This window comes from Hoplias malabaricus, chromosome 4 (genome assembly GCF_029633855.1).
Source record: "Hoplias malabaricus isolate fHopMal1 chromosome 4, fHopMal1.hap1, whole genome shotgun sequence".
In the NCBI taxonomy this organism is placed as follows: domain Eukaryota; kingdom Metazoa; phylum Chordata; class Actinopteri; order Characiformes; family Erythrinidae; genus Hoplias; species Hoplias malabaricus.
This window is the reverse complement of record NC_089803.1, coordinates 2,848,893-2,875,864: the sequence shown is the minus strand read 5'-3', so window position 1 is coordinate 2,875,864 and position 26,972 is coordinate 2,848,893. Positions and strand designations below refer to the sequence as shown.

The following is a 26,972-nucleotide window of genomic DNA, read 5'->3' as shown; positions in this document are numbered from 1 at the left end:
TCATAATTATTTTTTGATAATTCAGTTTTATTATTACTTTGTATTATTATTCAATACATTGTTCATATTTACAATAAACCAAATAAATGGTAAAGAATGTTATTTTTCCACAAATATATATTTGAATTTCACACATATACATATTCCTCCTCGACATATACACCATGTGAAGGACATCCACACTGAAATGCTTGGGGTGAGGCTGAGAAAATGGCTCTACAGCTGTACAATACAGTGTGTACAGGTGAAAAGGTGACTATAACAGTACATGCAGCAATGTACTAAACATATAATAATGTGCAGCTCCATAAGTAATTTTTGGGAATTTTAATACAAACCAGATTTGAAAAAAGTTGGGACACTAAACAAATTGTGAATAAAAACTGAATGCAATGATGTGGAGGTGGCAAATGTCAATATTTTATTCGTAATAGAACATAGATGACAGATCAAAAGTTTAATCTGAGTAAATGTAACATTTTAAAGTAAAAATATGTTGATTCAAAAATTCAGTGTCAACAAATCCCAAACTCTACTGGATGCTGGTGATCTCCGGGCCCTTAAACGTCACTGCACCTCAAACAGGAATGCCACTGTCAAGGAAATAACAGAATGGGCTCAGGAATACTTCCAGAAAGCATTGTCAGTGAACACAATCCACCGTGCCATCCGCCGTTGCCAGCTGAAACTCTACAGACCACATTCTGCAGCAATCACAACATCATGGCTACGTAGGAGAAGGATCCGGGGACTGAAATGGCCAGCCTGCAGTCCAGATCTCTCACCTATAGAGAATATTTGGGCAATCATAAAGATGAAGATGCGACAAAGAAGGCCCAAGACGATTGAACAGTTAGAGGCCTGTATTAGACATGAATGGGAGGGCATTCCTATTTCTAAACTTGAGAAACTGGTCTCCTCTGTCCCCAGACGTCTGTTCAGTGTTGTAAGAAGAAGGGGGGATGCCACACAGTGGTAAAAAATGGCCTTGTCTCAACTTTTTGGGGATTTGTTGACGCCATGAAATTTTGAAACAACATATTTTTCCATTAAAATGATACATTCTCTCAGTTTAAACTTTTGATCTGTGATTTGTGTTGTATTCTGAATAAAATATTAGATGTTGGCACCTCCACATCATTGCATTCAGTTTTTATTCACAATTTGTTTAGTGTACCAACTTTTTTGGAATCCGGTTTGTAAATAAGCATCTGAGGGATGAATTTATGATTGTTAAAAGGGATTTATGATTGTTAAAAGTTAAAATTGTTAAAATTGTTAATGAACAAATGAACGAAGAAAGGAACTATTTACAATAATGTCCAGTAAAGTCAAAGTCAGTCTTTGGCAGCTTGTTCAGCACTGCAGGACACTGGGTTCAGTGTGCTGTCCTTCAGTTTGCGTGATCTCACAACTTTATTGCAAACCTAATTATCACTAATTATAAGTGATGTACTGGTAGATTCTGTATAAATAATGCTGTGAAATAAGCACAGTTTATTTGTAGGCTACCACTGCTGATGACCGACATGACAAGTCCCGCTAAAAGCACCATCCACTGCATGTTTGCTATCAAATTCTCTGCCAACACTAATGAATTTTTAAACGCAGTGCTGCAGACTGGACGGGAGGAGTTCCACAACATTGTTGTGTTCAGTCCCGCGAAGAGAAACAAGTTTCTGCAGGCTGCACCTGAAAAGCATAAAGAAGGCCATAAGTAAGTAATTTTCCTATGCAGACTTCCATAAACAAGTCACTGTTTAAGCAAGCTTATGTTAACGTGCTATTTGATGTTTTTCTAGTTTCAGGGGAACATCTGACTTCGAAATGATTGTCAACAACAAGGCTGATGTTTCAGTGATCACAGTGCGGTTCAACACATGGACGCCCCCAACCCAGAAGACGAGTCTGCAGAAGGTCTGCACAATGCAAGCAGGCAGAAAGGTAAGCACTTTAAACATGTTTGTCCGTTCAATGCTTTCTGTTTACAGGTGAGCCTGGTGAAAACCATAGACCTCTCCATCAGTCCCTCTACTCGTATGGTGAACGTCCGTGGGGCGGTGCAGGAGGTGAAGAGCTGCAGAATGTCTGACAGTACTGCACAGATGATGTTACAGCTCTGGGAGAAGCACATCGACGTACTCCAGGCGCTGTCCTCGTATGTCTTCACTGAACTGTCAACCAGATCATTCGAGAGAAAGATTCTGCTCACCACCATCGTCGGCACCAGCAGCAGCAAAATCACTGGCCTAAAGGTCCCTGACATAGCCGCCAACTCCGCAGATGCGGGGCTGACCTCAGTCACGGGCCCCATTCACGCGCTGGAAATAAGGGCCACCATGAACTGCAGTCTGTGCGGCAGCCGGCAGGAAAATTTGAGCCCACAAACAAATTCAACCACTTGCAGAAGTGCCAAATAATGCAAAAGACAGCTACCTACAACATAATACTCTCTGGCACAATCAAAATTAACGATGACAGCCAGCGGTACACGCTGTGTGTGAGCAATTGTCCTCTGGTCACTTACCTGAAACTTATAGAATCTGGACAGAGCCTAGGAGCTAGAGGAGCACTTTCTTGGACAAACTAGTGTCTGTGTTACCTTTGACAACAAGCTCCGCGTCTCTGAGATCACACAAACTGAACCCAGTGCCCTGCAGTGCTGAACAAGCTGTCAAAGAGTGACTTTGACTTTACTGGGCATTATTATAAATAGTTCATTAGAGTATATACTGAACAGAGCTGATATTGTACTTTATGGTTTTTATGTTCTTAATTTTCACATCGCCATGTTCTGCTTACTAAAAGAAACTTTAATTTGTCCATTAGGTTTAAATGTGTTTTGGCAGACTTTTCTAATGTTGTTTTCCAGTTTATTAAATTATTAATGCTGTTTGTATTTTCACTGCAATTTTTAAAAAATAAATTTCTTCTAATTTAACTTTAGTGTGAACATTTGGCTTATGTTTTTCTTTGAAAGTTCCTAGAAGGTCCCTGAATGCACCACAAACACAAACGTCTAATGCCTCAAAGTTTTAAAAATTTGTCAGTAAAATGACTGCTACGGACTTCATCTCTATAAATTCGTCAGCTTAGTGTAATAATATAATAGTGTAAATATATTATATATATATATATATTTTTTTTTTTTTACTTTAAGTTGGCATTAAAATAAACTCAACTCTTTACACACAGGCTGAATAAGGTTTAGACACATCTCCTCTGCCTTTCGCCGTGTCAAACTGGTGAATTCTCTTGTCCGTCATCTCTCATCGGTAATTGGTGAGTTTGTCCGTCCATCAAACTTTTTACTGAACCTGACCAATGGACTATCAAAAAAATCACTAAAGCCTTACACATCCAGTCTATTACCCTCAATGTTTTATTCAGTCCACATCAGAGGAATGATCAAAATTATTTATAACCACTGAGGTGAGGGTGAGGTGATTTGGAAAACAGCGATGAGGACAACGGAGCTTCTGAGACCGAGGAGTTTAAGTGAAATGACAAAGAGGAATATCAAAAAAATATATACCCAATTGAAGAGTGGTAAATGTATTTTATATATATAAAAAAAGGTTTTTTTCCTAATATCTCAGTAATGGTGGACTTTGGTGTGTGGCTAATGCTGCTTTTGTTCACAAAGAAGGAAATTAATGTGTCATAATATTAACACGTGTATCAGTAGGTGAAGGAGGTTTTGCCGCTGTTAAACTCAAATGATGTAAAGATGGGCCACATTTTCTTTTTTCGATTAGAGTTCTTTTTATTTTTTCCTCTATGCTAGGACTATTTTAGAGTGTTGGTCTAGGTGTTTTTTTTTCTTGTTCCCACTTTGCCATTTTTTGCAATAAAATCCAAAATAATTACGTCTATTTCTTAGCCTTTAATTTACACATGGACATTTTTTAGTTTCAGATATTCAATCAATCAATTAATTAATTAGGTAGTAATTTTTTCAAGATCAACTCTGTGGCTGTTCTTTCAGAACTTTCATCCAAATATTCTTGTTAATCAAATCACCTTTTCAAAATTCCACTGTAGTATCACACCATAACCCTACCTACCTGCTACACCGATCAGGTTTGCACTTAGATGGCCCGGGGAGCGCTATAAGAGTAATGTTTTTTTTTTTGTTGTTGTTTTTTTTACTTTTCCAGTGCTTTAAATACAATCCAGCCATCACTGCTTAAGGGGAAGTTGGAAGGAGCTGGTGTCAACTGTCATCTGGCTGCATGGATCACTGATTACCTCATCAACAGACCACAATACGTGAGGCTAAGTTACTGCGTGTTTGATGTGGTGGTATGCAGCATGGGAGCCCCCCAAGGTACAGTTCTCTTTCCTTTCCTGTTTACACTCTACACATCAGACTTCAGTTATAACTAGGACAGCTGCCACCTCCAGAGGTTCTCTGATGATGCGGCCATTTTTGGACATATGTCAGAGGGGAACAATCTGGAGTATAGAGAGGTCATCACCAACTTTGTGAACTGGTGTGACCTCAACAAACTGTGTATTAAGACAAAGAAGCAAGACAAAGGAGGTGGTGAGTGATTTCAGGAAGAAGGCTACCCAAATTACACCAGTTAATATCCAGGGTGTGAACATTGAGATTGTGGAGGAGTATATATATATATACCTGGGTGTTCACCTTAGCAATAAAGTGGACTTGTCAATCAACACGTCTGGTACAAGAAGGGCGAAAGTCGTCTCCACTTGCTGAGGTCCTTTGGGGGGTGCAGGACATTGCTAAGGACTTTTTATGACACTGCAGTGGCTTTAGTGATTTTCTACGCTATGGTCTGTTGGGGCTGTGGAAGCTCAGATAGGAACAGGAAGAGGCTAAAGAAACTGGTCAGAAGGCCTGGCTCAGTCTTAGACTGTCCTCTGGACTCCATATAGGAAGTAGGGACAGGAGAATGTTAGCAAAACTGACATCAATTGTGGATAACTCATCTCACCCCCTATATGCGACAGTGGGAGCCTTGAGCAGCTCCTTTAGCAGACGACTGTTACACCCACAGTGTAGGAAGGAGAGATACTGAACGTCATTCATACCTATTGCTGTTAGATTATACAATACTCACAATATGTAATATACACTATTATAGGCTGCCTCCCTACTGAACCAGCATAGACCAGCAAGGCCTGTCACCAGCAAAACCAGCATATATATTGTTGTGTATGCTAATATGTTTGTCAGAAGCAATGGAAGATGGTATCCTAAATCTAACTCAAACCAGCATAGACCATCATTAAATGCTCGCTATACACCTGAAGTTCTATGCATTATGCCACTTTAAGCCTACTTGCAAAATCGGCTTCATTGATGCTTTGTTAGGCCCATCTGGCCATGAGGCCATGCAGATTTTTGCTTCACTTGACACCTTGTCTACACGTTCCTAGTGCAAATATTGTTCTGGATTAACTCTTTGGGATGTATTTAATAATTGCTTGAAGACTTGGACATTAGTCCTATTGCTTCCAAACAAGTCAATCACACAAGAACCCCGTTAATTGCCGCTTGCTGCTATATATATTATTTGGTATCATGTTAAACCTTTTGTGTACCCACCTTAGCATTTTCTTCTGCCTTTGTGTTTTCTAGAGTTCCCTGTGCAACACATGAGCTGCCAAATGCATTTAGTGGACATAAAAAGAATTAAAAAAAATTCACTTATGATCTATTTCAAGGTAATGTTAACAGCTGGGTATTAAGAATGTAAATTTACCTAAACATTATATCAACAATTTTTTTACATATGTAGAAAAAGACCAATATGTACATATAATCAAATTATATTGTGTTTTGGTAATTAATAGATTTGATAATCTCGATACATGGATTCTCAAACTAGCAATGGACTAGGTCTGAAGAACATCATGTGCTAACATTTTGTTACTTTTAGACAGAAAGGCAGGCTGGTAAGTTTGCTAGGGAAAAAGTCTGCCATTAGGAAGCTCTATCAACCACTACAGCCGTGTCAGGGAACAGGGGAGATATGATGCTGGATTACCTGAAGATCATTCTGCCACTCACAGGACCTTCAAATGTTAGAGCTCCATCATTTAGACTGAAAGGCAGGCCAGTGAACCTACCATGGCCTTAAAGGTGTAATGAGATGTGTTTGAATAGAAAACTTAACTTTGAAGTAGCTGGGAAGAAGGCATTTGGCAACATAGCTTGATACACTCAACAATTACTTGGGTGTCTGCATAGTCCCTGAACCATGAGGAAGAATATCTCTAATGTTTTCAGGTGACATCCATATGACAACTGATCCTAAAAAGCAGTAGAAGTTGGCCCCTGTTGTAATGATACGGTCCACAACTTCACTGTTTCTCTGAACACAGTACTCATGGTCCACAATCACTGACATCACCTCCTCATACATTTGCTGGATGATCTCCTCAGGCTCCTCTGGGTTGTACTGGATGGGCGGTGTGTAGTGCTGCCAAAGCTCAGACTGGATCTGTGTTTTAGTGTAGTTACTCCAATTCAATTAAAGTTTGAATTGCCCCAACTTTCAACATCCTTTTTTTTGTGACTTACTGATAATTTGTTGCTACTAAATATATATGCTGCGTATCTTTGTGTGACATGTTTTGTGTGAAACAATCTTGTCTTATTTTAACTACTTGAAACCAAGTTCAAAGTCTGTTGGAAAATGCTAGAAGCTCAATACGGAGCACAGTGAAACAACTTTTATCATGTGAACCTCATCCAATTTGCTTATGGCTGTAGACATTTTATTGATTATATTTGTGCTTCATATTTCTTTGCAGGTCTTGCCAGCATCTGAATACAACACACAAACTAGTATGTCCACCACTGTAGAAACCAGCAATCAGACTAGACCCATGCACATAGTCTAAACACCATAGAACAGTTCATAAAAGTCCTTACAGAAAACAATTTGTGAGAGAATCCACACACACATGAGGGGTGAAATAGGATCTGTAATAATGATTCCTAAATTAATAATTTAATTAATAATTAAAACACAATCCTATTAACAGTATCTCATCAGTCAATGGTGTTGTGTATCTAATTTTTTTATGTATTAATACCCCATGTCTTCAAATGTCCAAACATTACACGTTCAGCTTTTAAAGGATACTTTTTACTTTGAATGCCCCCTAATACAGTAATTGATAAAGTTAGATTAATATTAATCTCTAGAAATAACACTAAATGAAAAGTTCTCCAGAAAGCAGTACATCATCAGAAAGTCTTTATCACATTCATAGTCTTTATCATGCTTCTTTACATCATAACATCTGAAGAAACTCACTCACTCTGTGCTACTGATTCTGTTCTGGGTAAACGCACTGATGTTTTTGGAGATACCTGCGTTTAGTAAAACCCTTCCCACACTCTGAACATTGATACAGTTTCTCTCCTGTGTGAATGCACTGGTGTTTTTGGAGACTACCCTGTTGAGTAAACTTTTTGCCACACTCTGAACAGTGATAGGGTTTCTCTCCTGTGTGAATGCGCTGATGTCTTTGAAGACTACCCTGTTGAGTAAAACCTTTCCCACACTCTGAACAATAATACGGTTTCTCTCCTGTGTGACTGCGCTGGTGTTTTTGGAGACTACCCTGCTGAGTAAAACTCTTCCCACACTCTGAACAGTGATACGGTTTCTCTCCTGTGTGAATGCGCTGGTGTTGTTGGAGACTACACTGTTGAGTAAAACTCTTCCCACACTTTGAACAATGATACGGTTTCTCTCCTGTGTGAATCCGATGGTGTTTGTGGAAATGACTCTTTTGAGTAAAACGCATCCCACACTCTGAACACTGATATGGTTTCTCTCCTGTGTGAATGCGCTGGTGTCTTCTGAGAATACTCTGATGATTAAAACTCATCCCACACTCTGAACAGTAATATGGTTTCTCTCCTGTGTGAATGTACATGTGATCTTGAAGATAACTTTGTCTCATAAAACTCTTCCCACACTCTGAGCAAGAATAAGATTTCTCTCCTGTGTGAATGAGCTGGTGGGCACGGAGGTGACTTATTTGAGTAAAATGCTTCCCACACTCTGAACAGTGATAGGGTTTCTCTCCCGTGTGAATGCGCTGGTGTTTGTGGAGACTACTCTGCTCATTAAAACTCTTCCCACACTCTGAACAGTGGTACGGTTTCTCTCCTGTGTGGATGCGCTGGTGTCTTTGTAGATGGCCCCGTTGAGTAAAACTCTTCCCACACTCTTCACAATAATAAGTTTTCCGCTTGTTTTCACTTGTCTGAGATTTTCTGTCAGATGTGCGAGTGTGGGGAGTATCCAATGATGTTTCCTGAGAACTGGAGATTCTGTCCTCCATATCCTCGCATTTAATCACTCCTGATGTCAACATTGTGTTACATTCCACTTGGAAATGTTTCTTGATTAATGTGTGGAAAAGCTGTAGAACTGTCTTGCATAAGAGCTGTTGAAAATATCCAAAGGGATGGGTTTTCTTTCCTGGAAAAAGAAAAATATAAAACTGTCAAATTTGCTCTCCCTTGGTTTTCTATTGATCTGATTCAGGGCAGCTGTGACTTAAGGGTTTGTGGAGCGGGTTTGGGTCTGGAAGGTTAATGATATATTTTAATGTATTTAATAAGTGTGTTAATAATTAAGGAATTTAAATTGTGATATTTACATTTTCATAGAAATATTAAGCTTCTATAACTGTCCAGAAAGTACATATAATAACAGTAACTGAGTGTAATTGGTACATGACTTTTATCGGTTTTATTATTCTTGAAGTAAACTGTTTATTGGTGTGATAAATTAGTTGTGAAAAAAACTGTGCTGATTTTGTGAAATAAAACACGATTTAGAAAGCTTCTCAAGCAATCAGAGTGTGTGCCAAGAACTAACTGTTGTATAATGTTAAATATATAATATTAAAACTTGGAAAATTACAGAGAAAATGCCAAAACATAAGATTCATGTGACTTACAAGGTTACTGGTATTACAGATAGGCCAACTCAGAGTTAGAAATCTTGCCCAAGGACTCTTATTGGTGTAGCAGAGACTGGTTGCCCAGATGTGGAATCAAACCAAGGTCTTTCATATGTGCCAATGATGTAAAAACCGTACCACACCGACCACCTTTTCTGGAGGTTCTGCTTCTACAACCAACACTCTGCAGCATTGGTGCGATGGCTGAGTCTTGGTCTGATACGTATGTGTCTGCACTTTTGTGCAATTTGATTACAAGGAAACCCCATGCAAATGCATGAAGCCTGACAGATCCCACCTAATTGCGCTGCACCTTTCTTGCAACACATTAAAACAAAGCCTGATGAATTCAGAATCAAGTTCTGGATTGCAGCTGACTTGGAGACAAAATATATGTGCAAAGCTAATCCATATTTAGGAACGGACCCAAGGCGACCAAATGTGAAAGACTCTCTGAGAATGTCATCATGAAACTTATGGAGCCATTTCTGGGCAAGGGCATTTAAAAAAGATTAATTATTATATACTCTAATTATACAATTTTTTTATTAACACATTTAAAGAGCTGACAAAACCATTCAATCCTTGATTCAACAGATGACATGATAAAAAATAATTATAATAATCACTATTTCATTAAAGGAGAGGTGAAACAATCCATTAAAGACACTTTAATTAAATACACAAAAAAGCTTAAAAATATTTTACTAATTTAGCGAGAAGACAAATTTTATATATTTATTTAAAAATATATTCCTTATCAAGCTTTGGGTTGGTAGCTCAGTGAGTTTGGTAACTGGCCAGTCTAGAGTGGAGAGGAATGAGATAATTTCAGATTTATTACATAATTAACAAATTCAAGAGTGCAACATAAAAAATAAATAAATAAAAAAAGGAATGTGCAGAAATGTCAGACGTGGTCTGATTGTTAAGGAACTGTGCTTGTAACAGAAAAGCTGCCTGTTCAATCCCCAGAGACATTCATGACTTAAGTGCCCTTGAGCAAGACACACAACGGCTCTCTGGGCACCATGGCTAGTGCTCACCTTGCATGAGTGCTCACTGCCCCCTAGTGTGTATGTAAATCTGTGTTTCACTGCACGAATGGGTTAAATGTGGAGAAAAGGTCCCCTGTGTGCAGGCACAGTGGCCAAAAAAGTGTGATTCTAATTCTAATGCTAAAACAACAATTCAGAAACACCAATTATGGCTGATCTAAGTGCTCTAACTACTGAAACAATGAACCACACAAATATTAATTCTTTCAGCAATAGAGAGCACTTTTCATCCTAGATCTTGCCTAGATCATACATTAAGCCACATTAAGTGTTTCAGACTCTTCCATTGGAGCTAAAGCTCACTTCATCCAGAATCATTTATGACCATATGCTTCAATGTTAACCACATTTAATGCTATCTACAGTTTCAGATTGGTTCTACTCTGTGGTGATTTTTATCATTGTGATACACTTTCAATTTGTTTGTTAATAAATGTTACCTCAGCTCCTACACTAAACACCGTAAATGCCCCCGTCTCATTGTAAAATGTAAAATTGGATTTCAGCTCGCCACAAAGTCATTTATGGCGTTTTATACATCACAGGTTGCAGATTTCCTGAGAAATATTAGTATAGATGGTTCATTTTACTTACACTTGTAAACAGTCTTCTCCTGTGTGTCTGCCGTTACTCTGCTCCTCTTCTCCAGGTGAAATATGGGATATGGAGAAGGGCACTTGCACAATGATGCAGTGACGTACATGTCTGTTTACACTATTTTATGGTGTTTGTAGTTGTATATCATCGCTGCCTGATAAAAATATTTTTAGTGTTTTTCTGTTTTTACATGTTAAATCTGGCCATTGATCTCTGTCTGTTCATAGCAGTTAATATCAAAATTACCAATGAAAAGCTGGAAAATCTAGACAGTCCAAGCAAATCTCTCCCATCTGAGTACGACATCCGGGAACTTTTCAAATTGCCTGATACATACCAGGTATTTAGACACACTACGTCGTGTCACATACTAGATTTGCCTATTAACTATTCTGAGATTTCAGACGCAGCCCATAGACTCACTAAAACACGGTATAAACGGGGTGTAAATATCTTAAACGCGTTTATCTTCAGTAAAACACGGTATAAACGGGGTATAAATATCTTAAACCCGTTTATCTTCAGTAAAACACGGTATAAACGAGGTGTAAATATCTTAAACCCGTTTATATTCAGTAAAACACGGTATAAACGAGGTGTAAATATCTTAAACGCGTTTATCTTCAGTAAAACACGGTATAAACGGGGTGTAAATATCTTAAACCCGTTTATATTCAGTAAAACACGGTATAAACGGGGTGTAAATATCTTAAACCCGTTTATATTCAGTAAAACACGGTATAAACGAGGTGTAAATATCTTAAACGCGTTTATCTTCAGTAAAACACGGTATAAACGAGGTGTAAATATCTTAAACGCGTTTATCTTCAGTAAAACACGGTATAAACGGGGTATAAATATCTTAAACGCGTTTATCTTCAGTAAAACACGGTATAAACGGGGTGTAAATATCTTAAACGCGTTTATCTTCAGTAAAACACGGTATAAACGTGGTGTAAATATCTTAAACCCGTTTATATTCAGTAAAACACGGTATAAACGAGGTGTAAATATCTTAAACGCGTTTATCTTCAGTAAAACACGGTATAAACGAGGTGTAAATATCTTAAACCCGTTTATATTCAGTAAAACACGGTATAAACGAGGTGTAAATATCTTAAACGCGTTTATCTTCAGTAAAACATGGTATAAACGAGGTGTAAATATCTTAAACGCGTTTATCTTCAGTAAAACACGGTATAAACGGGGTGTAAATATCTTAAACGCGTTTATCTTCAGTAAAACACGGTATAAACGTGGTGTAAATATCTTAAACCCGTTTATCTTCAGTAAAACACGGTATAAACGAGGTGTAAATATCTTAAACCCGTTTATCTTCGGTAAAACACGGTATAAACGTGGTGTAAATATCTTAAACGCGTTTATCTTCAGTAAAACACGGTATAAACGGGGTGTAAATATCTTAAACCCGTTTATATTCAGTAAAACACGGTATAAACGGGGTGTAAATATCTTAAACCCGTTTATATTCAGTAAAACACGGTATAAACGAGGTGTAAATATCTTAAACGCGTTTATCTTCAGTAAAACACGGTATAAACGAGGTGTAAATATCTTAAACGCGTTTATCTTCAGTAAAACACGGTATAAACGGGGTATAAATATCTTAAACGCGTTTATCTTCAGTAAAACACGGTATAAACGGGGTGTAAATATCTTAAACGCGTTTATCTTCAGTAAAACACGGTATAAACGTGGTGTAAATATCTTAAACCCGTTTATATTCAGTAAAACACGGTATAAACGAGGTGTAAATATCTTAAACGCGTTTATCTTCAGTAAAACACGGTATAAACGAGGTGTAAATATCTTAAACCCGTTTATATTCAGTAAAACACGGTATAAACGAGGTGTAAATATCTTAAACGCGTTTATCTTCAGTAAAACATGGTATAAACGAGGTGTAAATATCTTAAACGCGTTTATCTTCAGTAAAACACGGTATAAACGGGGTGTAAATATCTTAAACGCGTTTATCTTCAGTAAAACACGGTATAAACGTGGTGTAAATATCTTAAACCCGTTTATCTTCAGTAAAACACGGTATAAACGAGGTGTAAATATCTTAAACCCGTTTATCTTCGGTAAAACACGGTATAAACGTGGTGTAAATATCTTAAACGCGTTTATATTCAGTAAAACACGGTATAAACGAGGTGTAAATATCTTAAACGCGTTTATCTTCAGTAAAACACGGTATAAACGAGGTGTAAATATCTTAAACGCGTTTATCTTCAGTAAAACACGGTATAAACGGGGTATAAATATCTTAAACACGTTTATCTTCAGTAAAACACGGTATAAACGGGGTGTAAATGTCTTAAACACATATTTACCTTCAGTAAAAACAAGTCTTGATTTCTCTCCGACACACAGCTCTCCTCCTGCTTCTCCCTCTCACACACACTCTCCGCTCCACAACACCCGCCCCCTCTCACACGATTGGCCGGAAAATCTGAACGGCTGCTCTGCTATTGGACAGTCCCCACAGAGACAGCGTCTTAACTCCAGAGGATCATTTCACAATAGGTTGTTTTCAGTCACGTGGTTCCGACAACAGCGGCGCCTGTATTGTGTTAATTTAGACCAGGGGTCATCAACTATTAAAGCATATATATATATATATATATATATATATGTTTTTTTAAAGATATTTGTGTAACAATATAGCCCTTGCAATATTATTATCTTTGTATTGTTTACATTGTTTATATATTGTCCCATATGCTTCTGACCAAAACTTGGTCCAAACAAGAGACAGATAAAGGGCATTTGGGAATGGCTTGTGACAGTATAACTCAGCCAGTGCAGCTGCTAAAAAAAGCATAGGTTTTTAACACTGCAACGTATGTCTATTGCTTACATATTCAGTGCTTGGCCTATTTATTTACAAGCTCTTATTCACATTTTCAGTTCCACCTTAAATGGTTGCTCGTTGCACTCGCTGATTTATATTCTCACAAACCATTACCAAGTGCTCTTCTGATAAATGTGCAGTATTTTTATAAATACATATTTCTAAATTAATTTATATTTTAAACACATGTACTGTGAGTTTTTCAAAAGCAGAAAAGCAGGAAGCTGTGCAATTTAAGCTCCAGTGTCTGCTCCAGTGTGAGGCAGAGCTGGTGGAAGCAGTGTGCTGGAATCCCCCCTCACTAGAGGACTACCCCCTCAGGTCCAGGGAATTTTTTTTTGTGGGGGGTTGGTGCTGTTAGCCTCAAACCTCAGGACAAAGTAGGTGAGGCTAACAGGGGCACACTTCCTGGGGATCTTTGGTTGAGGAAGTCCCTCATGAGTGCGCCCATCAGACATCCTAAACCCTCAATAGCTCCAACACTTGCCCAGTGAACAGCCCAAGTCCCTGTCTCCATGGCCATCGCTGCAGGGCCCCCTGCCTCCCTGGACGTCTCTGCGGGCCTCCTGCCTCTGTGGATGTTGTTGCAGGACCCCCTGTCTCCGTGGACCTAACATCGCTTAATGCTTATCTGAATACCCTTCAAAGGTGACTCCTCACTCCTGAAGGCGAACCCCGCCGCTCCTGTCCCTCTGATGGGGGCAAACCCTGCCGCTCCAGTCCCTGAGATGGTGGCAAACCCCGCTGCTCCTGTCCCTGTGAAGGCAGCTCCCGCCGCTCCTGTCCTTGAGATGGCGACGAACCCTGCCGTTCCTGTGATGGCAGCAAACCCCACTGCTCCTGTCCCTGTGAAGGCAGCTCCCGCCGCTCCTGTCCCTGTGAAGGTGGCAATCCAAGCCGCTCCTGTCCCTGTGATGGCGGCAAACCCCGCTACTCCTGTTCCTGTCACTGCGGCTTTGCCCGTTTCTGTTCCTGTGGCTCTGGCCCCGGCCACTTCTCTTCGTTTCCCTAGATCGGCCCCATGGACTTCAGGGTCGATTCTTGGAGCTGTGCCCAGGCTGGCTTCTCGGACCTCACCACACTTTTGCCAGTCCTGGGCACTCCCCAATGGTTGTTTTTGTTTCTCTGTCTGTCCCTGTTTTAGTCCCTGTCTCTGTCCATGTCCCAGTACCTGTGTCTGCTTGTGTCTCTGTCCCGGTCCCTGTCACAGTGTTTGTGTCAGTCCTTGTTCCCCTGCCAAGTCCTGTCCTGTCTCAAGTCCAGTAAATGTTTCAGTCCAGTGTCTTGTCTCCACATCAAGTCAAGTCAAGTAGTATTTTATTGTCAATTTTGCATATGAACAGGACATACAAAGGATTGAAATTACGTTACTCTCCTCTCCAAGATGCAGTTAACATTAAAACATACAAGTATATAAATATATGAAAGTGAACAAACAGAAGACAAGTGTAGGACATACGATACATGAGACAATGGGACACTGATGACAATAACCTGATTTAGAGGTAGGATAATGGATGTACAAGGCAGTGTAAACAATAGTGCAAGATAATCATATAACAACTAAATAAAGTGTACAAATGCATACCGGTTCTACTGAAGAGACACAGATAGGTTCTGATGAGGAGCTTAAGTGACAGTACCAATATAAACAGAACCGGTGTCAACATTAGTGCAAATATAAGGATATGAAGCCTGGAGGCTGGTTAAAGTAATTGAATGCCTGCCTGGTTTCAAAGTCACAGTTGGGTATTGATGGTAATTGATGAGGTTGCTGAGTATTGTGTGCCGGGGGGGGGGTCCTAGCCCTGAGACTACACAGTCTCCGCCCAGATGGCAGCAGGCTGAAGAAGCTGTGTAGGGGTGGGGGTGGGGGGGTGGTGTGGGATCACCTGCCAAGCAGAGGGCTTTTCGCAGCTGTATAAGTCCTTAAGGCAGGGGAGAGAGGTGCTAATGATTTTCTCAGCTGTTCTAACAATACGCTGGAGGGTTCTGCAGCAGGATGCTCTGCAGGCCTAGTACCGTGCAGTGAAACAGTTAGTCAGGATACTCTCGATGGCCCCATTGTAGAAGGTGATCATGATGGGGGTGGGAGCTCTTGCTTTCCTTAGCTTGCAGAAAAAGTAGAGCCGTTGGTGAGCCTTCTTGGCCAGTGATGCTGTGTTGATGGTCTAGGAGAGGTCCTCTGTGACGTGCACACTGAGGAACTTGGTGCTGCTCATCCTCTCCACAGCAGCACCATTGATGGAAAGAGGGTCATGTTGTGTGCGAGTTCTCCTGAAGTCCACAACAATCGCCTTGGTCTTCTCAGTGAGAGAGATTGTTGTGTTTGCACCAAGAGGCCAGCCGGCTCACCTCGCTCATGTAGTGTGACTCAACGTTGTTGCTGATGAGGCCTACCACAGTCGTATCATCTGCAAACTTGATGAAGAGGTTGGATGTGTGTGATGGAGAGCAGTCATGGGTTAGCAGAGTGAACAGAAGGGGGCTCAGCACACATCCTTGGGGAGCCCCTGTGTTCAGAGTGATGATGCTAGACGAGTTACTGCCAACCCGTACTGCCTGTGGTCTTCCAATCAGGAAGTCAAGCAGCCAGTTGCACAGTGATGTGTTCAGTCTCAGTCTGACCAGTTTCTGAATGAGTTGTTGGGGGATGACTGTGTTGAATGCAGAACTGAAATCAATAAAGAGCATTCTGACATAGGTGTCTTTCTTGTCCAGATGGGTAAGGGCTGAATGGAGAGCAGTGGAGACAGCATCATCAGTCAAAAAATTTGATCGATATGCAAACTGGTAGGGGTCCAAGGAGGGGGGGAGGGAAGACCTGATGTGTTGCATGACTAGGCACTTGAAGCACTTTATGAGGATGGCGGTAGTCGCTGAAACAGGAGGGTGAGGACTTCTTTGGGACAGGGATTATGGCTGGCTTTGAAGCATATGGGGACAACAGCCTGACTCAGTGAGGTGTTGAAGATGTCAGAATACACCTCTGCAAGTTCACCAGCGCAGTCCTTCAGCACATGACCAGAAGCCTGAGTGTTTCAGGACTGCATGACAGAGAAGTACAAAAACACTGCAACTTACAAGACAAACACATTTTAAATGCTGTACACTGTATACTCAGGAGAGAGAGAAGCCGCTGCTTGTGCACACGCCACCATCTTCTTTATCTTCTCCTGTCTCGTTACCTGTCTCTTCTCCTGTCCTGTCTCAAGTCCACTCCAAGTACCCAGCCTCGGTCCTGTCTCCAGTCCAGTCCCCTGTTTCTAATCATGTCCAGTCTCTGTTCCCATCCAGTGTCCAGTCCAATATCTAGCACCCTGTCCTGTCCCTTTTCCAGTCACATGCTTCTGTCCTTTCCTGTTCTGTCCCCAGTCTTGTCTCCGTTTCCTACACCTGTTCTTTCTCAGTTTCTGTCCAGTGTTCAACCCCAGTCAAGTCTCGTGTTTCCACTCCCATCCTGTCTAATCCTCTCACTCTAATCACACTCCTCAGCCTCCCCGGTAAGGTCTATGCGGGGGTACTGGAGAAGAGAGTCCGACTGATAGTTGAACCTCGGATCCAGGAGGAACAATGCGGATTCCGCCCCGGTCGTGGAACACAGGACCAGCTCTTTACCCTCGCTAGGATCCTGGAGGGTGCATGGGAGTTTGCTCAACCAGTCTACATGTGTTTTGTGGATCTGGAGAAGGCATTCGACCGTGTCCCTCGGGGTATTCTGTGGGGGGTGCTCAGGGAGTATGGGGTACTGGGCTCTTTGTTACGAGCTATCCAGTCCCTGTACAAACAGAGCAGGAGTCTGGTTCGTATGGCTGGCAGTAAGTCCGACTGGTTTCCAGTCTGAGTTGGACTCCGTCAGGGCTGCCTGTTGTCACCGGTTCTGTTCAAAATTTTTATGGACAGAATTTATCTGCATAGCCAAGTGGCGGAGGGTGTCCGGTTTGGTGGTTTCAGGATTCCATGTCTGCTTTTTGCAGATGATATGGTCTTGTTGGCTTCATCGAGCCGGGACCTCCAGCTCTTGCTGGACCATTTTGCAGCCGAGTGTGAAGCGGTAGGGATGAGGATCAGCACCTCCAAGTCCGAGTCCATGGTACTCAGTCGGAAAAGGGTGGAGTGCTCTCTCCAGGTTGGAAGTGAGATCCTGCCTCAAGTGGAGGAGTTTAAATACCTCAGGGTCTTGTTCACGAGTGAGGGAAAGATGGAGCGTGAGATTGACAGGTGGATCGGTGCAGCGTCAGCAGTAATGCGGGCGTGATGAGGTGGTGAAGAGAGAGCTGAGCAGAAAAGCAAAGCTCTCGATTTACCGTTCAATCTACGTCCCAACCCTCACCTATGGTCACGAGCTTTGGGTAGTGACCGAAAGAACGAGATCGCGGGTACAAGCAGCTGAAATGAGTTTTCTCCGCAGGATGTCTGGACTCACCCTTAGAGACAGGGTTAGGAGCTCGGACATCCGGGAGAGACTCGGAGTGGAGCCGCTGCTCCTCCACGTCGAGAGGAGCCAGTTGAGGTGGTTCGGGCATCTGGTTCGGATGCCTCCTGGACGCCTTCCTGGAGAGGTGTTCTGGGCATGTCCAACTGGGAGGAGGCCCCGGGGCAGACCAAGAACACGCTGGAGAGACTATATGTCTCGACTGGCCTGGGAACGCCTCGGTATACCCACGGAGGAGCTGGAGTCGGTGGCTGGGGAGAGGGAGGTCTGAGTTTCTTTGCTCCGACTGCTTCCCCCGCGACCCGGATAAGTGGTGGATAATGGATGGATGGATGGATGGATTTCCCTGTGATCACTAAAGATTTTCTTAGAATGTTTGTTTCATGGACACGTTTGTTTAGTAAAATATATAAAACTAAATAACTTCACATTAGTTTGTGTCTGTCAGAAGATTAATATCCTAAGGTTGTGTTAACATATGTCCAAACACAGGTCCAAATTATTTTACAGAGACACAAATAATACATTAGGTCCATGTGTAACTATAACAGAGGATTAATTAAAGGAAATATGCCAAAAACAGAAAGCTAAAACAATGTATAAAAATAATGTTTTAACTTTTTCATTTCTGTTTATTTCCAGCTTTATATCCAGATCACATTTCCCTGTTCAGTAAGATTCAAGTAAGTTATATTTTTTTCACTTAAATATTGTTTTCTTGAAGCATGTGAGTGGTAGAAGAACATTCAGTGCTCACTGACATCCCTATTTCCCGCTCCTATTGTTATTGTTCAAAGCTTATAGCATGCTCAAGGCCAAAATCCCCTAATGGAGTAACAGCACCTGTAAAAGTGTATGGTGACCAGGAGAGTTGACTTTGAGATGGTGGATGGACAAATATCTGCAAAACACAAACAGAAAATAGCAAATGGTGACCTCAGTGATGGGGAACACTTACAAGACACTAAACGTTTGGAAGAAACAACTGACACCCACTCCAGGGTGTTTTCCTGCCTTGCTGTGATTCTGGGTAGGCTCTGGACCCACCGCAAATCTGAAGTTGAACAAAATGCAAGAGATGTAGTAAATCGCAAATTGTATAATTCTGTATTAGTAAACCTACAACTCAAAAAAAAAAAAAGTTTTTATTTTTTTTCCCCAATTTTTTTTTCCATGTGAACATACCCATCATCTTTCAGGCACTCTGTATTAAACAGGGTGGTGGTGGGTCCGGAATCTACCCGGGATTACAGCAAGGTAGAAACTCATCCTGTGTGTGTGTGTGTGTGTGTGTAAGCCAGTGTTTTTGAGACAGTATGGCTGAAAGATTGTGTGCACGTACCTTCATGTGAGAGTGAAGAAACTGATGAATAGGGTTTAAGTAATAAGGAACTCTACAGTATTTTATTTACACCATGGCTAAAAATTCATTTTGTTCTTCTTGAGTTAAGGGTCTCTGTCTCATTAGTTTATGGGAGGAGAGCGAGAAGGTAGTAAGTGAGCGAGAGATTGTGAATGTAAAATCTATAGTGGAAAAGTCATTCCATCAGTTTGCTGATTGTTTTTAGTAAAGTTGATCTGTAAAATATTTCTAAATATTTCACAATATTTTGCTGCTCATTCAGTTTAGAAAGATGGTTAAGTCTGTTCTCACGATTGCACTACTTTTTATTTGTTATTCCTGAATGGTTTGGGCTGTATAAAAGTGTGATTGCACCATTTTCAGAGTTTAGAATGTTTATATCAGAGTGTGTGAAAAGAAATTAAATTAACATTACATTGTGTGTAGTATCAGTCCCCACCCTCTGTATTTGCCTAATGTTTCTTGGAGTGTGTATGTATATAGTATAAGTTTCCTCCCCCCCACTCTCTCTTACCTTCCTATATTTCCCTGTGTTCACTAAAGATTTTCTTGGAACATTTATTTCATGGACAAGTTTGTTTAGTAAAATATTGTATTTAAACTAAATACGTCCACATTAGTTTGTGTTTGTCAGAAAATTAATATGCTGAAGTTGAATATCGTGTAAATGTTTATAAACTTAGGTCAAATTGATAGATGATGCAAACAAGAGCTATAATGAAAATCCAGTTTACAGAATAAAACATAAATAGTATATTACTAGACAGGAAAAAACAATTAATGATAGCTTGCCTGCATTCCTGAATCCAGGAGAACTAAAGGTGTTGTCCCACTTTAAAGAGATAACAGTAGCTGAGCAATTGTACATTTGCACAGTTTGTAACAGAGCTCTTTGTCTGTTATCCTACATACTACCAAAAGAATCCCACAATAATTGTAATTTGTTTAACAGGAAAATTTGTCCACAAGTGTACCTGACAACTGTGTAAGGAGAAGAGTGTATCTGTCATTCCTGTCATGAAAACATAGGAAAGTGAAAGACGCCTGCTATGGCTTCAGCAAACAAACTTCAAGTTGAAATTTTCAAATGAAGCTGTCCATTTTCTATATTTGATGACTGGAGTTGTTAGTAAACATGTTTAGGTTGTTTTGTTCTTGGACATATAACTTTGATTGTTTAAAACGTATCCGCCTCTATCCACCCGTATAATAACAATAAAGACTCTTATCTCTCACCTCTTACTGTGTGTTCTCCAGTGGAAACGCTCCTATTGGACTGAGGACACTGTCTCTATGGGGACTGTCCAATCAGAGACCAGCTGTTCTGACACTCCAGCCAATCGTATCTCAGGGGGCGGGTTTATGGGCTGTGAGGATGGGCGGAGCAGAAGGCCCTGCACTGTCCAATCAGAATCAGGGTAATTTTGAACACGGAAAGAAAGTTTCACTCATTGCACTATGAACGCGTCACTCAAACTTGAGCTGTCTTCTGATTGGACAGACGCACTGCGTTAGCCGGATTCATTTAAATAACGTTCAGCTCTGCTCAAGTGTTTGCTCCGCGATCAGACGCGTCCTGTTTTTATTGAAGGTAAGTGTTTTTACTGTGTACAGCTTTCACAAACCATTTATACCGTGTTTTGCTGAAGATAAAGATCAGATACATTTACACACCGTTTATACTGTGTTTTACATAAGATAAATATCAGCGACAGACTTTTACACACCATTTATACCCCCCCCCCTTACTGAAGAGAAAGATGCCGTGGCAAAGGGGTCTCAGGTTTATGTAGAAATTCAGTAGTAATTCCAAATTGCATCAATTTGGTAATTTCACAAGGATAATACATTCATTTTGTATAAAATAAGAGAATTATGTTTTCATTTTTGTGTAATAAGTGATTAATTGGTTGATTTATGCTATTTTACTTAATGTGGAGTAATGAGTTTTATATGGTAGTAGTGATGGCACAAAGCTAATCTGAGGTTCAAATGTTAGCTTCAGAGATACACTGCTAAATAAGATAAGATATTCATCCCTGTCCTTGGCCATGCACTTAAATTAATAAGAAAGATGGATCAGAAAAGCTTCAGTGTACATATTTGACCAGAAGTGCATCTGTAAATGAAGCTAATGTGTTGCCTTCAGTTTTGCTTTGTGAACTAGCGCACAAAACACATCAAGGAAAATGGCATAAACTCACTACTGTCTAATATTTAATGTGCAGAAATATGGTCAGTCAGGTCAATATCTATTAAATATACCTGATAACTGATTCTGTTGGGAATTAAGAATTTGATTAAATTAACTTGTATGTTAACTGAAAATGCAACAGCTATCTTCTCTCATTGGAGATAAAACATGATGGTTGTGATGTCACTGGTGTCAAAGGTCCCTTTCTTAAAAGGTCAGCCATCACAGGATAAGTATGGACAGTAATTCCTAGAGTTATAAAAAGTTTATTTTTATGAAAATGACAAATGTTTTAAGTTCCTTAATTATTAAGAAACTTATTTAAACTTTAAAATGTATAATTTCTGTTTTAAAAATGCCCATTTTCATATCAACTTTTATACCATTTATTTTTTTAATATTTGATTTTTTTTTCTTTGTGGTTGTTTTTATCATCTAAATAGATAATTTACAGTCCTATTACTTATAAGTACAAAGGGTAGGCACAATAAGCTAATGTTTAGCCTACAGGTAGCTGTGGTCTGGTGGGTAGGGAACTGGACTTGTAACCAGAAGTTTAACATTTCAGTCCCCAGAGACTGGAGTGCTCTTGAAAAAGGCATCTAACCCAACTGCATGTAATTAGTGGCTGGAAACAAACATAGTGAAATCACACCTTGAGTAGTGGGCAGCCATCCATGGTGCCTGGAGGGTATTTGAGGGTTATGTGCACCTCAGCTGTCGATATTGAGGTAGGAGACAGTGCTATTCATTCACTTTGTGGTTCATTGGAATAGAGCCATTGACCTTGTTCCACAGCTGCTTCACTCACCCTTAGGACACAGCTGCCACTAATCAGACCAATACAGAACCAGGGGAGAGTGAATTTGATGGTTTCTAATTCTGTTTCTTTTGTCTTTCAGTTAAGAACAAAATCTCCCTTTGGATATTTTCTTCAGCTCTTATTGTACATGAGAGTCCTACAGCTTTTCCACACATTAATCAAGCATTTCCAAGTGGAATACAACATAACGTTGATATCAGAAGGCATTAAGTGTGAGCATATGGAGGGAAGAAGCTTCAGTTCTCAGGAAACATCCTTGGCTACTCCCCCAACTAACGCATCTGGCAGACAAATTCAGAAAAGTAAACACAAAAGGAAACCTTATAATTGTGCAGAGTGTGGGAAGTGTTTTAATAAACTGGGTAACCTCCACGTCCACCAGCGCATTCACACAGGAGAGAAACCATATAACTGTTCGGAGTGTGGAAGTAGTTTTACTCAACAGAGTTCTCTCTGTTACCATCAGCGCATTCACACAGGAGAAAAACCTCATTCTTGTGCAGCGTGTGGGAAGAGTTTTACTCTGCAGTGTAGTCTACAAAGACATAAGCAAATTCACACAAGAGAGAATCTGTATTACTGTTCAGAGTGTGGGAAGAGTTTTTCTGAAAAAAGTAGTCTCCAAAAACACCAGCGCATTCACACGGGAGAGAATTTGTATCACTGTTCAGAGTGTGGGAAATGTTTTACTCAACTGGGTCATCTACAAAGACACCAACGGATTCACACGGGAGAGAAACCGTATCACTGTTCAGAGTGTGGGATGAGTTTTAATGAACAGAGTACTCTCCAAAGACACCAGCGAGTTCACACAGGAGAGAAACCTTATCACTGTTCAGAGTGTGGGATGAGTTTTACTCAACGGGGTCATCTCCGTGCCCACCGGCACATTCACACAGGAGAGAAACCTTATTCTTGCTCTGAGTGTGGGAAGAGTTTCATGAGACCAAATAATCTCCAAGATCACAAGTACATTCACACAGGAGAGAAACGGTATCACTGTTCAGAGTGTGGAAGGAGTTTCACACACCAAAGTAGTCTCCGAAGACATCAGCGCATTCACACAGGAGAGAAACCATATCACTGTTTAGAGTGTGGGAAGAGTTTTACTCACGAGTAGTTTCCACAAACACAAGCGCATTCACACCGGAGAGAAACCGTATCGTTGTTCAGAGTGTGGGATAAGTTTTACTGTACAGGGTAATCTCCAAACACACCAGCGCCTTCACACAGGAGAGAAACCGTATCACTGTTCAGAGTGTGGGAAGCGGTTTACTCAAAAGAGTAATTTTCAAAAACATAAGCGCATTCACACTGGAGAGAAACCATATCATTGTTCAGAGTGTGGGATGCTTTTTACTCAGCACGGTCATCTCCAAAGACACCAGCGCATTCACACAGGAGAAAAACCATATCACTGTTCAGAGTGTGGGAAGAGTTTTACTCAACAGGGTAGTCTCCAAAAACACCAGCGCATTCACACAGGAGAGAAACCGTATCACTGTTCAGAGTGTGGGAAGAGTTTTAGTCAACAGGGTAATCTCCAAAAACACCAGCGCATTCACACAGGAGAGAAACCGTATCACTGTTCAGAGTGCGGGAAGGGTTTTTCTGAGCAGAGATATCTCCAGAAACCTCATTGCATTCACTCAGAATAGAAACTGTGAGGAGTGAAGAATTACCTTGAGATATTTAGATTTAAAATGTATATAAATGCATCAAAAATTAGATAAAGACTTCCTGATGATATGCTGCTTGGTGGGAAACTTCATGGAGTGTTTTTAGTGATTTATAAGTATTAATATACCTTTGTAAATTACTATATTGGGGCACATTAAAATGTACTATCAGAGATCATATGTTGTTTAACAATTTCAGTGTAAATGTGTACTGGAGTTAAGTTGTCATGTACAGAGAAATAAGAGACTGTTGTTTTGCTGTTCTCACCTCTGGGGTATCAGATAGCCCCACCCTCTGGAAACCTATGGCCTCGCCAAGTTTGTTTTGCCTACAACTGCCCGCAATGCTTTCTCTAAGCAAGATGATGGATTTCCTATGACTCACTGAGAATAAAACATGTATTTCCATAAAACAGCCACTAACAGAGAGTGAGACAATTAGAATAAACACTGGACTGATTTTTCCAATATGGAGAACACCAAGTTCTGCTGAAAAGCATCAACAAGTCTCTGAAAACCATGAGGTTTTTCCTCATAAAAGTTCTCTCCCATGTCAGTGACCACTCCTACCCGCTAACGTGGTGTGACGTGACGTGTCTTTGTGTAATGCTTTCTATCCCACTCCTTTTCACAGGAAAATTCCATCTTAAAAGCTCCAATAAATTAAACTTAAAAAGTTACTATAGAGCTGTGTTATTTCAATTCAAGACATGTTCTTTATTTATCTCCATGGTGCTGAATTTACTTTGTATCATTTATTTCATCATATTTAAAATACAAGGTTCTTTAGCAACCATGTTCCAAGAGCTAGTTTCAGTAACCTAGGATCAGGATGCCCGCCCTCGGCTGCCAACTAATCCTCATTGCACCAGACTCACTTACTACTTGTATTACTACTAGTCCCAGGCTTGGCTACAGGGTGTGGCACCGGTAATCCTACTCGGGGCAAGAGAAGTTGCGTTTCTTCTGTTTTCATCTGGGTATTTTGGATCACTCTTTGTCTTGCCCATCACCTAGGACCAATTTGCCAAGGGAGACCCTACCAGGGCCCCAGACAATATAGCTCCTAGGTTCATGCAGGTACGTGAGTGCTATCCAGCCTGGCTGTCTCATGAGTCTCCAAAGGCAGCTGATGGGTACCGAAGAGTCAAGTGGACGGTGGCTTCAGCTATCGCCAAGGCAAAAACTCGGTTGTGGGAAGAGTTCGGTGAGGACATGGAAAACGACTTTTGGTCTGCTCAGAGAAGATTCTGGTAAAATCGTCAGGTGACTCGGGAGGGGAAAGCAGTTTTCCACCAACACTGTAGTGAAGTCAGGACCTGAATCTCCAAATCAAACCCCTCTCAAGTTCATTCATTATCTGTAACCGCTTATCCAGTTCAGGGTCACGGTGGGTCCAGAACCTACCTGATGCTTATGAGACAATGTTAAATAAAGGTTGTTTTTCCATCATCAACGTAAAAAGATGTAATAGATCCATATTTCAACGCTTATTCAAGGTTCTTTGCTATCTGGGATCACATTCAATGCTACAATAATATGGCATCTAAGAGTATGATGCGGTCTGTGAGGAGCGAGTAACGGAACCACGTGATTGAAAACAACCTATTGAAATTATCCTCTAGGCTGAGGGCGCTGTCTCTGTGGGGACTGTCCAAAAGGAGAGCAGCTGTTATGATTTTCCAGCCAATGGTAAATATGTGTTTAAGATATTTACATCCCGTTTATACCATGTTTTACGGAAGATAAACGCGTTTAAGATATTTACACCCCGTTTATTCTGTGTTTTACTGAAGATAAATGTGTTTAAGATATTTACACCCTGTTTATAGATAGATAGATAGATAGATACTTTATTGATCCCCAGGGGAAATTCAAGGTCTCAGTAGCTTACAGACATCACATACAACAATCACTAACAGCAATGGACTAAAAAACTAAACTAAAACAAAAATCAAAATCGACATAGTACTTCAATATACTATGTAGGCTGAGTCATATATCAATATCAAAAAATCAAATACCAAGAAGTTAACATAGTGTGCTTCAGAATGATCAAACATAGCCTGGCAAGAATCTGTGATACAGTGAGCAGCGGATGATTGAGTGCAGTGTATAGTTTAAAAGTTGAAAAAGTGTGGATAATGCAAAAGGTATGGAATGTGCAATATCAGTACAGTGCAGTATCAGAATTAGAAATAAATATAGTAAAATAAATGGTGCAAGGCAGTTCAGTGCAATGTTCCTGTATTAAGTATAAAACTACTATTGTAGCTGTCAGATTAAAGTACACGTGAGGTAGATGAGATGGTTGACTTGTCCAGGGGTTGACTTGTCTATTGTCCAGTTAGGTACACATGTACAAATATGGAGGAGGTGGTGGTGGTGGTGGTGGATGGGCAGACAGACTATGCAGAGAAGTCCATCTCTCCTCTCCCCTTGAGTGAAGCGTTGAACAGCTCAATAGCCCTGGGGACAAATGACTTCCTCATTCTGGCAGTGAGCGAAGTCTCCAGTCTGCTTAGTTATGGTACTGTGGAGTGGATGGCACTCATTGTCCAAGATGCTAATCAGTTTGTTCAGGGTCCTCTTGTTTGATATGGAAGTGATGCACTCCAGTTCAGCCCCCACTACAGAGCCAGCTTTACATACCACAGCATAAAAGAGGACACTGGCAACAACAGTCTGTTAAAACATCCTGAGGAGCTTACTGCAGACATTGAAGGACCCCAACCTCCTCAGGAATTATAGCCTGCTCTGCCCTTTCTTGTAGAGTGCTTCAGGGTTGGCTGACCCATCCAGTCATTGTCTAGGTGTAAGCCCAGATACTTATAGGTGTCCACCACCTCCACGTCGACCCCATCAATGGTGACTGGTAGGAGGACAGGCTTTGACCTGCGGAAGTCTACCACCATCTCCTTGGTCTTTGAAGTGTTCAGTTGGAGGTGGTTCAGTTTGCACCATTGCACAAAGACCTCCAC

The 26,972-nt window shown here is 40.7% G+C and overlaps 2 protein-coding genes and 1 pseudogene across 4 annotated transcripts in view; 2 read left to right on the top strand and 1 right to left on the bottom strand.

The window, feature by feature from the left end:
* LOC136694215 (zinc finger protein ZFP2-like) overlaps positions 1-26,972 on the bottom strand; it is a 217,488-nt gene that overhangs the window by 8,342 nt on the left and 182,174 nt on the right. The window contains exon 6 of one of the 3 annotated variants that reach the window (XM_066667607.1): positions 7,337-8,269. The exons of the other annotated variants lie outside the window; for them this stretch is intronic. Within the exon in view, the coding sequence (XP_066523704.1) occupies positions 7,337-8,269 (933 nt within the window). The remainder of the gene's footprint in view (positions 1-7,336; positions 8,270-26,972) is intronic. 3 annotated transcript variants of the gene reach the window in all.
* LOC136694263 (uncharacterized) lies at positions 207-2,513 on the top strand. Its single transcript, XM_066667680.1, has 3 exons — positions 207-252; positions 1,612-1,717; positions 1,803-2,513. Exon 3 carries the CDS (start codon positions 1,881-1,883, stop codon positions 2,418-2,420), a length of 540 nt encoding a protein of 179 aa, XP_066523777.1. The 5' UTR covers positions 207-252; positions 1,612-1,717; positions 1,803-1,880; the 3' UTR covers positions 2,421-2,513.
* On the top strand, positions 22,126-24,642 carry LOC136694233 (zinc finger protein 420-like; annotated as a pseudogene).